Source organism: Rhinolophus sinicus, chromosome 14 (genome assembly GCF_057876585.1).
Source record: "Rhinolophus sinicus isolate RSI-liver-muscle chromosome 14, RSI-T2T, whole genome shotgun sequence".
Lineage (NCBI taxonomy): Eukaryota > Metazoa > Chordata > Mammalia > Chiroptera > Rhinolophidae > Rhinolophus > Rhinolophus sinicus.
Genome location: NC_142514.1, coordinates 52437628 through 52456421, shown reverse-complemented (window position 1 = coordinate 52456421; position 18794 = coordinate 52437628). Strand labels below are relative to the sequence as shown.

General features: G+C 34.5%; 1 protein-coding gene across 2 annotated transcripts in view; it reads left to right on the top strand.

Annotated features, from left to right (window-relative positions):
- Positions 1-18794, top strand: part of NEGR1 (neuronal growth regulator 1) — an 840333-nt gene that overhangs the window by 711526 nt on the left and 110013 nt on the right. Inside the window, exon 7 of one of the 2 annotated variants that reach the window (XM_074334947.2) lies at positions 11006-11047. The exons of the other annotated variant lie outside the window; for it this stretch is intronic. Coding sequence (XP_074191048.1) covers positions 11006-11047 — 42 coding nt within the window. The remainder of the gene's footprint in view (positions 1-11005; positions 11048-18794) is intronic. 2 annotated transcript variants of the gene reach the window in all.

Sequence of the window (18794 nt, the reverse complement as noted above, 5' to 3'; positions counted from 1 at the left end):
ATTTGGGGTAAAAATCAGTCAAAATTGATATTCTGCTCAAGTTTGTAAATTTAAATTGTTTCTGCATCTGTTAAATGTCTTGGTATTAATCACCTCTACTGGAAGATACAGATCAAGTAATATCAATATGCAGTGAGCTTGCAAACAGTTTGTTCTCTAAAACTAAACTTGACTGAAATCCTATGTATTTCTTTCATGTATGTATAGTAGGTTGTGCAATTAGGACACATTTAAGTCCAATTCATTATGCTCTCCTGCATTACCTGTCTTTTCTTTATTTGTGATAATGAAACATTTTAGAATTAAATAGCAAGCGCATAAATAAAATATCGAAAAATTATTATATGGTCAGGGCAGCAAGTTTTTTGGTCAGACTTTACTGTTTCAGTTTATGTAGTAGTGACTGTTTCAATCCTGCCTAATTAAGAAGAAAATCTTTCATATGTGCGCAAAGCTGAAACTTCCATTTGGACTCAGTAATAGAACTCTTTTTAGCAACCTATTTGAACTGCAACCTTAAGATATTTGGTTGGAGTCTGTGAGTCACTACTCTCCATGAATTCTCCTGTTTCAGCAGATTTTGTGGAATTGTCACGTATGCATGACATATATGTATGAACAAATATCCACATCACAATTTTCACACATGAGCAGATGCACCCATACACAAGGTCAGACAATTAAGTTAGTGAACTCCTCCTAGAAAAAGTGCTACATCCCTCATTACTGAATATCATTAGTCACCTTCAAAGTACTCCTCTTGGGAAGCTATGAACCAACACCAGCGCCTAGTCCACCCTTCAAGGCAATTTTGGAACTCTTTCTGGGATGGCCATCAGAGTTGTCATCGTATTACCTTGGATGTCCTGAATGTCATCAAACACATATATATCCTTTCAATATATCCTTTAATCTTCTGGTAAAGAAAGAAGTCACTGGGGACAAGATCAGGTGAGTAGGGAGGGTGTTCCAATACAGTTATATGTTTACTGGCTAAAAACTCCCTCACAGACAGTGCCGTGTGAGCTGGTGCATTGTCGTGATGCAAGAGCCATGAATTGTTGGTGAAAAGTTCAGGTTGTCTAACTTTTTCACACAGCCTTTTCAGCACTTCCAAATAGTAAACTTGGTTAACTGTTTGTCCAGTTGATACAAATTCATAATGAATAATCCTTCTGATATCAAAAAGGTTAGCAATATCATTGCAACAAGTTCATGAACTTATCAGACCGCGTGTGCATGTGCGTGCAATTGTACACATGCTCGTGCATTCATCTAGTAAATATTTATTGAGCATCTACTATGTGCCAGGCAGTGTTCTAGGCATTGAGAAAACAGTAGCAAAACAAAGTCCCTGTCGTGTGATGCTTATACTCTAGTGATAAAGCTAGGAAATCAATAAACAAAAATTTTATTGTGATATGTATGTTCATATCATGTAACATGTATATCTATATATACATGTATGTATCTGTGTGTGTGTAACATTACACTCTCACATTACACTCTATTACACTCACCTTATAGTCTATTATATACCCATATACACATTTGCACTTTTTCAAGTCAATTGAAGACAAAGTAAAAAAATGTTCCAAAGTTGAATGTGCTCCAGAATTGGTTGGGTCAGAATTTGACACCAAGTAAGATTGCTTGTGGAATCCTTGATCTTCAGTCGCTTGCTCTCCTTGCCTTATATAGTTATGAGGACTAAATGTTATGACAGGAGTGAAATTATGATACCATCTATTCTGGCACATTACTAGGACGACTTGGCTCTCTTTGATTTGCCATTTTTAGACTAATGTTGGATAGAGCATTGCAAAAGTTTCTCTCTTCTTCATTGTCACTGGATTGGGAGTGAAAAGACTGAGCTTCCAATTCCATCTCGGTAATTTACTGGCTGTATGACTTGGGCACATCACTGTATCTGTCTGGGACTCATTTTTCTCATCTTTTAGATGAGCTGGTGGGATCAGGATAGCCGCTAAGATTTCTTCAAGCTGTATCCTCTGCTTCTAACTGGGATTATTTACTCGATACTTTGCTATTCAGAGAGCACATCGTGTCATCCCCTCTCCACATCTCGTATTCTCAAGAGCACTGTCCGGTGCAGACTAAGCAGTAGCTAAAGTTGATGTCAGCAGGCTCACATCAGCAATGAACCCATCTGACATCTGTTTCTGTTGTGGTCTGTCACCAACCTGAAGAAAGCACACAAGTCAAATATGGAAGCTCAAGTTTAGTGTATCAGGTCTCAGAGAGGGTTTCCCTAACCACGTGTCATAGTTACATGATGGATTCCCCTGCCACATGCTCCTAAAGTACCCTGTATATGTTTTCCATAGTTCTTACTACAGTATAAATTATGCAATTATGTTATTTTATTTATTGCCAATACAATGTATTTTAAAGAGAAGGGAATTTGTCCTATTCTCCATCTTATCCACACCTAGCATAATGTCAGGAGAATAGAATACACTCAAAGGGTATGTTGAAAAAGGAATTAATAACTCCAAAATAATCTGATTTGTCCATGTGGCAATAATCAGGCAGCTCTTCTCTAGGAAATCCTCTGTGTGGTCATCTCTCAAGGCTTTTCCCTGCTCTGTGATATTTTTTTTTTCTTTGCTGAACCAATGGTATAACCAATAGTCGCTGGTTTTCTGCTAGTATTAGTATCCCAGAAAGCTGAATCATTGCCACATGGCTTCAAACAGAGCATGGGACGACTGTAGAAACACATTCTGCCAGCCTGTACATTTCTACTGGTTCTGTATTGAACCTGTCCTTACTCACCTGACTCACAGAAGCTGCACCTGAGTGCAGCTCACTTCAGCGCTTATCACAGATATCCCATAGCACGTTCCTTGTCAAAGAGTTTGGCATTGGAGGCTGCTTCACTTTGGCCAAGAGATGGACTCAGTTGGCATATCTTCAGTGAAGACAATACTCACGGGACATGTGTCACCATCCTCAAGCTGCCTTTTTATTACTAGTTTTTAGTTTTCTTTATTGCTCTGTGTGTATAAATATATTGCCCAAATAAGGCTGAGGAATAATTAGAGATTGAGAACATTTTTCTGTGATATCAGAGATTTTGGATCTCTATCAGAAAGGAAGGATACAAACATTGGTATCTTCCTCCTCTATGCCAGTCACTGTGTTAGGTGTCTCATCTTGGTTATTCATCTTGAAAAACCCACCTTACCTACGATCTGCTAGTATATGGCAGAAATTTGAATCCATTTCTGTATGACTCCAACCATATTAAAGGTGTACCTCACATGACTAAGTCATAGTAATAGTGTGGATCTGAACTCATCAAATTACCTTTTAGATTCAAAGTGTCAAACCGATGAGTAACGTGCTAATTCAGTGAAATGGGTATTGCAGACCTTCTGGCCATTTGCCAATTCCTTGAGGATCCCCGTGCCAACAAAAATCCTGAGGCAGTCACAAAAAGCCATTCCTCTGTCATATGCAGGGAAGAGTTGGAAAGGGCTCACAGCTTGCAATTCAGTCATTGGAAGTAATTAGGATTTTGTACATTTCAGATATAATAAATAGTCTTAATTACCAGGTGCCTGGGTCCTGCATTTCCTTACATGACATCAATACAATGGACGTTTATAAATATATCAGTAGTTAATACTTCTCTTTTGGATCCTTGTTTTATCTTTAACTATATCGCCTTAACTTTGATTTTTATTCTAATTTGTATTAGAGAAGAAACCAAGTGAGTTTGCTAAAAGCTGAGACATTTATTCTTCTGTGGTATTGGGCGGTATATTTCAGAAATAACACCACACTCTCATCAGATCCTTTCCAGAGATTATCTATATAATGATGAAAGTCACACAGTCCGGCATCAGAATGCCATATGAAATATTCACTAAAATCTAAAGTTCTTCACTGGCTTTTTAAGTTACTGTTATATTTACTGAAAGCCGGTAGTTTACTTAGAAGTCTGGGACAAACATTTCAATCCACAGTATTCCATAGCATGGACCAAAATTCTTCCAAAATTGTTCTCTCAAAATCTCATCCAGTACAGAAATATATTGGAGCAACTGTAAATACTATCAGTTTAGAGAGTCATTTTATTAATATTATCAACTGTAGGAATGTACCATGTATTATGAATGCTCCTTTGTTCCTACAGAAACTGTTTTCCTCACTCAGGATTTATTTGGGGTCTACTGAGAGGATATTTTATATTCAGAGAAGTAGTATTGACCAAGATTAAGTACAGAAACATTTATACCTCGGGATATTAACCAGGATGATAACAGACATGCTTTTTATTTAGTTTTGACATAGGGCTTTGTCTTCATATGGATCCTGGAGGTATATGCACACATATAGAAATACTTAATGCAACACTCTAATTCTTATGCCTCTGCAAATCCTCCTTTACCCTATCATATATACAAACACACTCAAACATCTGCAAACAATAGCTACATGTAGCACATTTCTTCCACTAGGCACAAAAGCTGTTTCTTCAAAATAAATGCAGCATAATCTTGTGCATTTGTAAAGTTACTGTGAATTGTAGGTGGTTGAGTGCAGCTAATGTTGACAGGTAGCCTTCCCTTTAGAACCTTTTGGAAATATATTTGCAATTCTTTTTTTTGTTAATATAAATGGTTTTCTTGAGGGAAAAAATATTTACTTTTAAGGGTGAATTATGTGGTAGTCACTTATAATAACATAAAGTGTTGATTGTGCTAAAATGGTTGTAAAGGTCATTTATCATGATTTCAATTAAAAATAAGGTAACTTTTATAGACCCATGATTAATTATTTTCCAGGCAGTCATGGTGTGAAGTAATTTGTATGCATTATCGCTTTTACCCTTGCTATAATGTTGAATGTAGATATTATCATTATCTTCATTTTATTAAATGTATAAACATAGAGAGGGTAAATAGCTTCCAAGTATTGGACCTAAGGTTGAGTCTTAGGTAGGTGTCCTGCAGAACAAACTATGATTAACCACTGTGTGAAACCATCTTTTAAACAACAATGTGGAAACAAAAATAATACAGTGAAGTATGTAGGCCAACTACTATAACTTCTTAATTATGTATCAGAAAAGTGAGCGTGGGTTAGAATCACACACCTAAAGTTAGCAGATGGGATGGAACCTAAGTCTTCTGATTACCAGGGCAGTGCTATTTGTGTTAAACAGTGATACTGTGTGGGCACTGATGTCAGCTACAGCCCCGTGAATGTTCACGGATCATGTGTGTCTTCTCTGGAAGCAAAAGTGTGATGTCTAAATTGTCCTCACTGCACAAAGTCTCTGGTATTCCCGTGCCCTAAGAGACCTGACATACACTTTGTAAGCCTCCCCATGAAGGTAAAAGGAAGGGTTGCCTTTTCTGCTTTTTGTGTCCGACCTAGCTCAGCATCTGTCTTCTGTGGCTTTCATCAGCACTAACCGTGGTCTTTTCAGGACAACATCCTCTTCATTCTATTGTGAAAATGACACCACTTCCACTCCACAATGATTAGGAGTCAGTGCTTTCAGGTGAAACCATGGCAACCAAAAGGATTAATTTCTGCCGTGTCTCAACACACAATCATGTTATCTCTCAACAGTCTAAAACATAACTCACACACATCACAGCTGTGTAATAACATAAAGATAAAATAACAGCCTAGAAACCATCCATATAGGAACTTCCAAAATACACAGAAGTGAAGGGGTTTGATACTAGACAATTCTAACACTATGTTGTATCTACAGCGTAAAAAAAAAAAATAATTAAGACAATAGCTAATGAAGTCTATAGAAAGGGTCATTGCAAATGGCTTCTTCCGATAATACACTGTTTCCTCAATACCTTGTTTTAATAGCACTTCCTCCTGTTATGGCCAAATCACATTTACTAACAAAGTAAAAGCTTGTTTTTCACGACACCTCGTTTTTCCAAATAACTGTTGAAAATGTCTGTCTTGGTGAACTTCTCTTCACCTCCGTTTTATGTACAATTAAAACCATCTCTTTGCTGAAGCCATTCCCTACAGTAATACAATTGTCCACAATGATATATTCTGCCGTTAGCCCTGGAGCGCTCACTCTGATTCTCCACATAATGAGACACATGAGAACGTCTCACGGAGAACATTTACTGTTGTTCATCAGGAGAGCCCACTTGGCACCTCCTGAAGAATATTTCACTGTTTATAAGTTGATTGCTAAGACGATGAAACAACCCCTCCAATCTGATCCACATAAAAACAACCAATGTTTTTGAAAGCTAAGCAATATCTGGTCAAACTACTGTGTTAACAGAATGGGAGTTTACAAGTTCAAGATTCTTATTTGATTGTGTATTCTAGTTATGATAATGTACTCTGAGCTATTTGGAGAATTGTCCCTCTATGGCATCAAGGCTTACACAGAAGCAAACAACTATATTTAGCCTTGGCTTGGAATATGAGAACAAGATTTGAAAATCATGTGTTAGAAACCCTTTTCTCTATGCAGCAGCCTCTATTATAGAAGCCTCACAATTAACATTGAATTTGCCTCTCTTCCATTGTTGGTGATAGAAGCCACTCACTTATTAACTACCTCTAATGGAAAAATTAGCCCTATTATTGGGAAAGCTAATAGTAGTGAAGAATTGTAAGATCCCTTGTATACGAATGTCCCATTTAAGTAATTATAATGAAAGTGAGCACAGTATTTCTTCTGGAAGGTGAGAAAGTAAAATGCTAAGACATCCTAGCATAGCATCTCTCCCATTTCTATTCCTTATTAGCTGTGTGAATATGAGTAAGGTAGTTAATCTCTCCGTGCTTCATTGTCTACCCTGTAAAGGGGGTATTAAAAATAGTACCTCACAGAGTTCTTGGGAGAAGAAAATGAATTAATATATGTAACTGTGCCTGGCACATAGTTCAAATTCAATAAATGTCAGTAATTGTTATTAATATAATAATAATAATTACTGTTGTTATAACAGCTGTTCAAAAAGTAGTTCCTGAAAAATTGAATCAATATCTGAAGACTATAAGGAAATCTATAGCAGATTTATTGCACCTAGCCAGCTTCAACCATTACCCAGACTGTATTTTCTAAGTAATAAAATATCATTATTTATAAAAAAGATTTTGTCTGTGTTGAGTTAGTGGGATCATTATAATTTATTTGGAGATATAAGAGGGAAATGATTTTAAAATACCTCAGTGTATCTTAATAATATATGCCTACAATTTGGCACCAAAGCCCCATATTAAAATTAAAGTGCATTTCTTTTTCACAAAAATTATAAGATTTTGATCTATACATTTCAACTCTTACCTAAATCAAAACTGTTCAATGCCCTGCATTCTATAGTTATCTTCCAAGAGCCAATGTGACTCCCAAATATTAGGTTGGTATAAAAGTAATTGCAGTTTTTGCAATTATTTTTAAACTTTTCAACTGCAGTTACTTTTGCACCAACCTAATAATTCCCCAAAAGCATAATTTTTAACCTTTTTAATTGAATTTTTGTTATTTATAAAGTTTCAACTGCTCATGATGTTCTCCATCTTTCCTTCTACTTAGTAAAGTTAAACCTCCCCAAATGCTAACACTCTCTTCATTGATTTGGATATTAATTTTTCCATTCAATTCTATCACAAAAACTAATACTGCTACTCATTCTCACTTGACTGTTTAGATAAAGTATCTTTAATCCTACCAACAACCCTACAAAGGAGCTACTATCTACATCCCACCGCTGAGGACACTGTGGGGTTAGAGAGGTTCATGAATTTGCTCACCATCGTGCCGCTGAATAATGTCAGGTTTGAGAGTTAATCCCTGTTTTATCTAGGTCCTTTCTAACTCACCAAACTGTCTCACATCCAGGAACCTAGCTGTCTCTTATCCATAACCCTCAGCACCAGCTTTCCCAACCTGGGCCCTTTGACCTTGCTTCGTCTGGTTTCTCTTCTGTTTCATGCCCATCCATTCCTATGTGTGATACCTAGTTTTTTATAATCTGAATTATAAATTCAACCAACTTTTCTGGTTCCAGTTCTTATTTTACATAAAATTACCTCCCTAGAGATTCTATTGTATCTTGGCTTATATGAGACGAAGTGTCTTGTATTGACGATGAAACTAAATTATGTGTTGACTATGAAACTAAAACTAAATTATGGAGTGGATCCTGCATGCAACATAATTTTTCATGCCCTAAATTTTTGTATTCATTTAAATGCCTTTCTTATGAGACAATGTGGCTTTACATAAGCTATTTAGGTTTACGTAAGCAAGTACAACGAAGAGCTTGGTTCAAAAGGATAGCTGTCTGTACCATCCTCTCATTGAAATGAAGTTGCCATTGTATGCCACACCGTCTTTTCAATGAATGCTCAGATCAGCATTAGAAATTCAAAACAATGGAACCCAGAGTTGAAGAAATTGAAGTTTAAAAGTCCAAATTACTGAACATAAAAAACTCTGTCCATTGTCCTACTGAATTTAGTTTTCCCATGAATAAAGATACTGATTAAGCGTCAACCTTTCAAATCATTTTATGCTTTCATTTCTCTTTTAAATTATAAAATCCTGTCATTTGACTACACACTGTTATTATATGTTAATGAGATTTACTATATAACATTAAACTAAGTTTAACACTTTTTTTTTATTATTTTTGAAGATTTTTTTTTTAATTTGAAAGCATAAAGCATAAAAATATTTGAGGGTTTATGCCACCCTATCAAAAGTGCAGTTTTTAAATTAGAGCAGTGTTAATGACTTTTTATACATCATGGAATTTTAGCATAAGAATTAAATGCTCTAATATGTTAAAGCCCTACATTATACAATCTATAGGCTCCATGAGACCAGGCATTTTTTTTACTGTTTTATTAGCTGCTATAACCCCACCACCTAGAATATTACTTAACACATAGAAGGAATTGAAATATTAATTGTGAATTTATATATAACCGTCCTTGGGATAGGAAAAATGTCCCACATTTTTAAGTAATCTAATGCAGAGTTACCTAAGTAATTGTCAGTTCTCAATGACATCAAATCACACTGCCAGATGGATGACCAGACTTTTGAATTTTTAATTGTAGTTGTTTATCTGACTAATTATTTGACCATTTGACAATGTCTCCCTTCAAAAGTTGTATTCCGCCTTCCCAGATCTACTGTAACCTAAGCCATGATCCTAGTCAGCTGTCTTGAACCTCTTACATGATCCATTAGCCCAGAACAGTCAAGAAATGACCCAGGGAATCACCGCCCAAAACTGGGACACATACAGACTTTAGTCCCTCAAAAAATTGATCTCCAGAAACGTTTTTTTTTTATTTATTTTTTACTTTTTGCAACTCCATTTTATAACTCCTGTTAAACTAGGGTTTTATTATCCAAACCAGAAGCTGAACTCGACTACAAGTAAGGAGTGAGTTCACTATTGAATGGAATTGGTAATTGTCATTGCCCTATCAGTGGAAGAATCAGTGAAAGACAGCAAGGGCCCTGAACAAGTTAGCAAATTTAAAACAAAACAATTTTTTTTCTTGGTTCTATAACATCTCTTGTAGGTCGTGGGAACATAACTGAGAAAGGAGGCAAATCTTGCTCAGAGGTAAGATTTTTCATGAAGGTCTGAGCTTTTACCTCTAATAGCCACATTCACCATGTTTGGTTCTAAGAGTCAATCTAGACTGGTTTCTTTTGTTGTTGTTTTGTTTTGTTTTTGCTATTATAGGACATGCTTACTAACTAGGTTAAAAGAGAGTAGCAATTAGTACTACTAATTACTGTGTGTAATTAGTACTGAAATAAGTCTGTCAGGAAACTACATTATTTGAGTGCCTAAAAGACGTCATGTTTTCCTGATATTTATGTTCTCCTTCAATGAAAATTGTTTATGATTCTTTTAGGATTGCCAATGATGGTGTTTAATCTTTCTATTACTATTATTTTTATGATCACCACTATTTAACACTTGAAAAGAAGCAATGCTATTAAAAGACAGGTTAAAAATGAAAATCTTAAATAAAAGTACATCCATGATTTAAAATGCCATAGAGTTTACTATTTGTTAGATACTTGCTGGAAAATTATATTGATACACCAATGACATACCCTGTTTCCCTGAAGATAAGACCTAGCTGGACCATCAGTTCTAATGCATCTTTTGGAGCAAAAATAAATATAAGACCCAGTCTTACATTATATTATGTTAGATACGACCTGGTCTTATGTTATAGTAAAATAAGACCGGGTCTTATATTAATTTTTGCTTCAAAAGACTCATTAGAGCTGATGGTCTGGCTAGGTCTTGTTTTCGGGGAAACACAGTAGTTATCCTTTAGTTATGCCGAGACAACAGACATCAGTGCCTTGTAGTCATACAAATATGTTTTCAGGTAATTCAAAATATGTACGTGTGTGTGTGTATTTACTTTTAATATAGAAACATGAAGGCAGACATAATTAGTCCTTTAAGTGGCCAAATTCTGTCTATACACTTATAAACTATGAGGTTTATCTTAAAAATTTATGAGATTTATCTTAAAATTTTAACTTTATTTGAATGTTACCCGTTTTTTGTTTTAGTATATATTAAGAAACAACTAATTGAATGACTTTACAGGGACTGGCATCAGAAGAAGGCATTCTCCATATAGGTTTTAGTATTTCTAAAAGAAAGCTTTGAAAACTGTTGCTTGAGAACGCTAAGTGTCAGTCCTTAATCTTAGCACAGCACAGCGTGATGCTCTGGGTTAGAATGTGGAAAGGACTCAGAATGAAAGATGACTTAATATCAAAGGCAGGGATGGGGCATCCTATAAACCTCAGAGATTGGCTTTTGTTCAGTGGTTTCCAAGGTCAAGGAAGTCTTCAAATAAAAGACCACCTGTGTGTATATGTTGCATGATTGTTGATTGTCTCATGAGTGTTTGTCTTTTATGTATGATTAATACACAAAATGTTTTTCTTTTCTTTCCTTTTCCCTTTTTGTAGAAATTATTGAGCCTACTACCTCTAGTCCTGTCACACGTCCAGGTCAGTATCCACATACATTCACAAAGTATGTCTGGGTACTTTCTCCATTAAATAAGACCTCTTCATTGTCATAGACATAAACTGAGTTGAATATGGGCCACAGGCTTGTGGCACTGCTCTCATGTCTGTTACTTGTCCTTGTCTATCTGTGATTTGCCCTCCCTTTGAATTTTGTGATCTAACCCTGATTGAGGCTAATATCTTTTATTTCATTCTTTAGGGCTTATGCAGTAAATCTGTATCACATTGTGTAGGAGTTGCAAGGTGATTAGCTTCTGCAATATCTTGGCAAACAGATCTGTAGAGAGTTTACAAGAATTCCTGAGTAGCTATTAAAAAAGTATTTACTTTGGTTTGATATTTCATTACTATAAAATCATTACAAAACAGAACAGCATTTACTGTTTCTAAAGGGAACAATAGCTGGAGTAAAACCTATACTTCCACTCTTGGAATAATATAGTGGGAGATTTTGGTTTCTTGAAACAGACAAGTCAAGGACTTATTTCAGTTGTTGTGTTTTATTTTCAGTGTTCCTAATTCAACCACAAATACTCTGAAAAGATAAGCCATTGCTATAAGTGTGTTTTTAAGCGTTGTTTTCAACTGTGAACATTTCTGGGTGACATGAAATTGAGATAAAAGCTATTGATATTAGAAACAACCTTTATCTTGTTATATAGGAATTTAGCAGTTCATTTTGAATGTTGGCTGCTGGCTATTTAAAGAAGAAAGTGGAACTGCTAAAGTTATTTAGCTCTGAAAAGTTCATAGGGATTTCTTGTAACTGCTGAGTTAAAGGATTTGTTGATGCTGCCGACCCATAAAGAGGTATAAGTTGGTTAAATAGTTGTTTCTCCTCTCTTTCCAGAAATGGCTCTAAATTTTAATCTAAAACAGGATTTGCTGATCTGAGAAACTGAATGTTTTAGAAATGAAAAAAAAAAAATTCTATCTCAAATTGTAATCAATCAAAAATGCTTAAAATTACTTTAGATGATTTTGAATTACCCCCGCCCCCTAAGTGAAACAAGTTTGAGCAAGTCTATGATTATGTATTTAAAGGATCTCATAATATACCACTTTCTGGTCAAATTATAGAATACATTTTCATAACCTCTCAAACCGAAGCATATTTGAGTACTCTATTTTAAATGTTATAGTTGATGCATACAAGGTTTATGTTATATAATTAATAACATTTTTCTGTTTTATAGGTAGGGTTCATAGCTTCCCAAGTTTGAGTGCCATGTTAATATATTTAGAACTATTAGTTATTTGAATCTGAATTTTCTCTTAACTTATAAAAAGTCTCACTAAGTTTGCTTGCTATGTAAACTTGGGTTCACGTGAGATATTTGAGTTATTATTCTTGCTAGCAAAATTTTGATCCCTTTTTCTCCATCAATTTTAAAGAGGATATTAAGTATTTCTACATCTCTATGTCACTTTGTGGATTGAAGATTAGATATTTACTTTCCTTCTTAGGCCATTGCCCTAATTATTGAAGGAAACCCTCATAAATCAAAAGGATAGATCATCTTCTTTATTTATTCAAATAAAGAAAATTGGAATGCAAAATATTTTAAGGAGTGGGGTTTGAAGGCAATTAGTAACATAGTATTTGCTGATTTTGTGTTTTTGGAGAAAGTTTTATTGAAGATAAGTATAAAAGGACTTTTTCAGTAAGCTCTCTGTATCAAAAGTACTTTCAATGGTAGGGACTCTTACAAAAAGAAATTCACAAACAAAGAAATTGCACTTGTCTCTAAAGATTCATATCTCTTCAAACAAGGCATAGCATAAGGTTTAAGAACATGAACTTTGGAACGAACTGCCTATGTTTGAATCTTAGCTCTGCTGCCTTTTAGCTGCCTAAACGTAATCAAGTTACTTAACCTCTCTCTGCTTCAGATTCTTCATTTGTAAAATCGGATGAGGGTAGGAAATAATAGTACCTATCAGATAGAGCAATTATGAAAATTGAGTAGGTCAATTTTGCTAAAGCACCTATAAAAGTGCCTAGTACATAGGAAGCATGATAGAATTGTGGGTTCAGTTTTGAGAATAATATACAAATATAGCATATATGTATATAAAGTATAGATGTATATATGCAACATTTATATGTATAGATATATTGGACTGCATATAAATTGGACTGTATAGTTTCTCAAGTACTCTGAGACCTTATAATTATTGCCACCGCCTATAGAATACCTAAAGCAAAAAATGGTCGAACAGCCATTGACCCTAAATTGGTCAATTTATTGCTAGGATTCAATGTTTCAAAACAATGAACACTTGAAAAAATAGTTTAAAATTGAATTCCAGCACTACCATCTTAAATGACTGAAGAAGGCAATGTAAGTTTTTTTAAAAAGATTATTCTAGAAAGGTTAATAAATATATGTTGAATTGAAGGATGGAAAAACAAACACAACTTTCAATGAAACTCATCCTTCATTAATTGTGAATTTGTTAAAGGTCTCCAGAGATCAATTTGGTTCATCAGGGATTTGAAGAGCATGTGATTATAGCAGGATTTAAAGAGTGGTATAAATGACAAACAAAAGCTTTTAAAAGTATGTGCAATCTGCTGCGCAAGATACGAAACAGAAGAACTTGGCAATATACCAGCGGTGCCCAAAAATTGCATATACATGACATGTATTCATCTTTTGTTATCAGTGTATATTATTACAATTTTAAGACAGTATTTTTTTTCCTTTCTTAAAATGTGTATACATTTTTTGGCATTCTCTGTATATTTCTAAGCAAAAGATCATTAAAAGCAGATGGGAAAAAAACTGACCCTATGAATAAAGCCAAACTGTTAAAAGCCCCAGTCATTTAAAACAAAGCTTAAAAACATGTTATCCAAATAAAAATAGTAAATGAAAATTCTCACGGAAGTATTCAGGGGATAAGAAATATCAGATTTTTAAACTAGTCCATTTACTGCTTTTACATAAGTGGAAAAAGAGAATATAAAATAACTCAAGACAGATCATATTTTTGTAATATTGCCAGAGAGTTAAAGCAGAGATAAAGTGGATATAGTTATGAAAATATTGGACACATTGAAAATATATTGAAGTGGATTTATATCATTTATGTCCACAAGTTCTAAAGAAATGAAGGTCCTGAAGTCATAACTTATATTTTTATATATTCTTGACAAGTCAGAATCTGTTTCAATTGAAGGGAATGAAAATTGAATTATTAAAATCATTATTCAAGAAAAGGCCATGAAATATAGTAAGTAATAAGAACAAAAGAAAACTCTTTTTTTTGATCAGTCTCAGAGTCTCAAAGTTTGAAAAGTACGGGGCATTTTTCACAATGAATGAATGAGATATGCAGTGAATTTGAAAATTTAGACTGCTTTTTATTGTAATCAACATTCTAGATCCTATGCTATTCTGGGTAATGGTCTTAAAATGCCTACCATTAGGCTAATAACAACAGCATCTTATGAAAGCAACTTAACCATTTAATTTTTTAATTACATTTTCGTAATCACTTTTGAAGTATATTTTAATATTAATATTTGACTTTTATTCATTAAAGGAGAACAGGAGGTTAAGGCTGAAGTCTATCTACCTTAAAAAGGATAAAATTGTATCTTGAAAGTATCATGCTAAGTGAAATAAGTCAGACAGAAAAGGACAAGGACCATATGATTTCACTCATATGTGGGATATAAAAGAGAAAGCAACAAACAAATAAACAAAACAAACAAACTCATAGACAGACGGTGTATGATGGTTACCAGAGGGGTAAAGGGATGGGGGAGGTCGAAGAAGGTAAAAGGGGTCAAATATATGGTGATGGAAGGAGAACTGACTCTGGGTGGTGAACACACAACGTGGTATATAGATGATGTATTACAGAATTGTACACTTGAAATTTATTGGTTAATGTTATTAACCAATGTCACCCCAATAAATTTAATTGTTTTTAAAAATTGTCTATTGTTTGGCAAGAGCAGCATTTCTGTCTGAGCATATTACAAGAGTACTCTCTACTATGACCTTGAGCCAAACAAGTCAAGGCTGAAATTCCTAGTGTAGAATCAAATTCACAGTGATGCTCTAATTCTGGTTTTATATTCCTAGTTTATAACTATGTACATAACATTAAAGTGATAACTCAAAAAGTGAAAGTCCAGTCAAACCACCGTTCACTTGACTTCATGTAGACTCAAAAAAAAATTAATTAACATTAATTCAGCCAATTCTTTTATTCTATAAGCAAAAGATTAAAAATTGGAGTTTGTTAATTCATTACAGATGCCTCACCTAACATTTGCCCTTACTTTGTTCCCAGAAGTATTCTTTAGTACTATATTAAAAATTGTTATTTTGTAAATAATTTAAATTTTAACTACATGGCATTGTTATTTATAGTAAAAATGGCTTATTTATAAATCTTTAGACAAATGGAAAAGCGCTTTAAAAATATGGGTTTTTTTTCCATGTTTAGAAACAAACAAAAAAGTCATTTCAGAGCCTTAAGCTTTACTTGGAAAATGTCACTTTAAAATGGCTCTTGTTAAGCACATTGTATTTATCAGTTTTAAGATTGTGTTTAAGTCCATGCAACAAGGCTAGTTTTATTTTAAAGCTGAGTTAAGAGACAAAACAATTCTTTTACCCCAGGTCATTCAACAAGTATACGGCAAAACCAAAATTAAAATGCCCAGTACATACTTGATCATCAACTATGTGTACCTCACTTAAACAACAAGAATTGTTTTTGGAAAAAACAGAATACAATGTGTTTAAACCAGATTATTTATAAACTCACCAGAAGACACTACATTATATAAAGAAATCCCACTTTAACTTGCATAATCCTTGATTCATCTATTTTGCAAATAATTTTTCACTTTACTGGCTTCCTGGGCTTTTTTAAAAGGAAAATGACTATTCAACTTACCCCAGGAAGCCCCATTTCCTATCTTCCTCTGAAGGGTATTGTTCATCATTTAGCAAACATTTATTGAATGACAACTATATCAGACACTTGAGTGCTGGAAACATAAGGTTAAAGGGGTTTTTAATCTATTAAGGAGACAGGCATATGTGTCTCTAACCATTATTCAAGATAATATACTCTATAATTTCTGTCTAGAGAAGGAAGCGGAAAAATTTTGCCTGCAGGAAATCTTTACATATACAAACAGGATCTTCATAGATTAGGCATAGTTAGCAAAGAATATGGGTACTGTAACAAGCAAATGAAATGCTTAAAAAGTCAAAGAGGTAGAAAGTGCAGAAAACTGATGGTTAAGTCTGATTTGCTCTCTGTGTCTGTATTATCTATGTGCCTGGTACTTAGCAGGTCTTCCACATATGCCACATGGTTTCAACAAAAACACTGAACAAGCTGCGACCCATGGGCCAACTGCGGCCCGCAATTCATTTTTTATTGGCCTGCAGCAAATTCCAAAAATATATTTAGTTTACTTAAATAAACCAGGTGAGGCAATACGTACTTCACCTCGAGTGAGTGGCCCGGCTGTTTGTGTATTTTACTGAATATGGCCCTTGGTGAAAAACGTTGAAAAAAGTTTGGACACCCCTGATTTAAAGCATTTGAACCAAAACTTAAATACAAAAATTCGAAGGTTTCCAGATAACTATCTACAAAACACCTTTTGGGTTTTGGGTAGTTTTTAGGTCATATCTTTCATCGTTTTTTAAAACTCATCTAAAAAGAAGATAATAAAGTAAAAACACAAGTTTACTACCAATTGAACCAAAACTCACTCTCTTGTGTTAGTCTATATATATTAAAGGTTACTGAAAATACTTTTTATGCTAGCATTTCTTGTGGTAATTGAGAAATGATATTAAACCAATCTTTTAATTGCATCATCAAGTTCTATGCTATAAAATTAAAATGTCTACTTGTCAAGGGGTTGTCTTTCCTCAAGAAATAGGAAGGAAGGAAGGAAGGAAGGAAGGAAGGAAGGAAGGAAGGAAGGAAGGAAGGAAGGAAGGAAGAAAGGAAGGAAGGAAGGAAGGAAGGAAGGTTTAGAAACCCATATATAGTCCACAGAGCTAAAACATAAGAAGAATCTCATAAGTAACAGTAGTGTACCTCAGTAAAACTCATTCACAAATAGAAAGGGGTGAAAATACTGTCAAAAATCAAGTAATTACACGATAACAAGATAAGGCTGGGTAATTTACCCATTTGTTTACTAAATAAAAAAATAAAAAATCTCAATGCCTAGATCAAAGGCATATACCTGACTACCCATAGATGGATGAATGGTTGGGTGGATGAGTGGATGAATGGATGACAAATTTATATATGGTCCATAGGACTAAAGCATAAGAACAGTGAGAAAACTGGTAGAAGTTAAAAATGTACATCAGCTTGTGAAGTGTTTGTCAGTTCTCAAGAACTGCAAGATGCTTGTTGAGCACCTGAATGTGTCAGGCCCTGCACTATGTATTAGAGATGCAAAGTGATTGGCCTACAGCTTGTCTTTCAAGATTCTCACATCCCAGTGTATGAGAGACATGGAAACAGAAGAAATTAATATAATGCAATATGTGCTCTAACAGAGCTATGTGTAATGCACTCTGAGAACTCGAGACCCACCTGAGGAATGTCAGAGAAGACTTTCTGGAGGAGGCGATTTCTGGATTTTGAGTTTAAACACAGAGCGAAAGGAGGAAAGCCGTTCTAGACAGAAAGCTCAGCATGGGCAAAGGAACAGAGGCATAAAACAGCACAGTGTGTTTGGGAGAAATTCCGAAGACATTCTGGAGTATAAATTGAGCACAGAGTGCAGTGGCACTAGAGAAGTGGGCAAGGCAAGGTCATGAGTTTTGTTGTGTACACTGCTTTGAAACTTGGTCTATTTAACCTTAGACATAGGCTGATTTTTAGGCTTCCTATGTAACTCCAAGGGTCCGGGTGAAGGTTAACTAATATGATCAAGACTGGCATCAGAGTAGCTTATTGTGTAATGTCAGGGAAGAGATGATGAAAGCCTGAGATGGGACCAATTAAAAATCATTCAACAGGAACGTTTATCAGAGCTTTGTTATTGGTTAGATTTGGAGGACAAAGAAAATGTTAAACGAGGATGACTCCCACCTCTCTGTAGACAGTTCGGACACCAACCAAAATAGGGAAAATACTCCAAATGTCATGCCAAATGGTTTAGACTTCATCCTGTTCTTTGGGATTGATGTTTTGTTTTATTTTAAACAGGGGAATAATATTACTGTGTTTCGCAAACATATCTCTATGTAAGTTGAAACGTAAGAATGGAGGTGAGGAGGCACCAAGCAAAGTCTATGAAAGCATAGTCCCTAGCTACAAGTTTGGTCCCATCTCTTAGGACAATGATTACCTGAGTACAAACATCTCTTTAAAAGGTGGTGATGAGTTCTTGAAAAATAAGTATCAAACTTGTAATATTAGTTCAAAATTTATTTTAAGGTGTATGGTTTTTGTTCTAATTTGAAACAATCAAGCTTCCATTATTCTCTGATTGTTAGAATGTAAGGCATTTAAGACAGCTCAGAATATATTTCAAATTCTAATAATATGCCTGAATATAATGAATTCAGATATTAATTATAATTATCCATAATTAGTTGATGAATTTCTAGATTAAAATATAGCAGAAAATCTATGATGCAATTTAGAATATGATGCTCTTTTTTAAAAAGATTAAATAAGTAGGGTACTTTCTACTTTCTGCTTTCACTCTTTA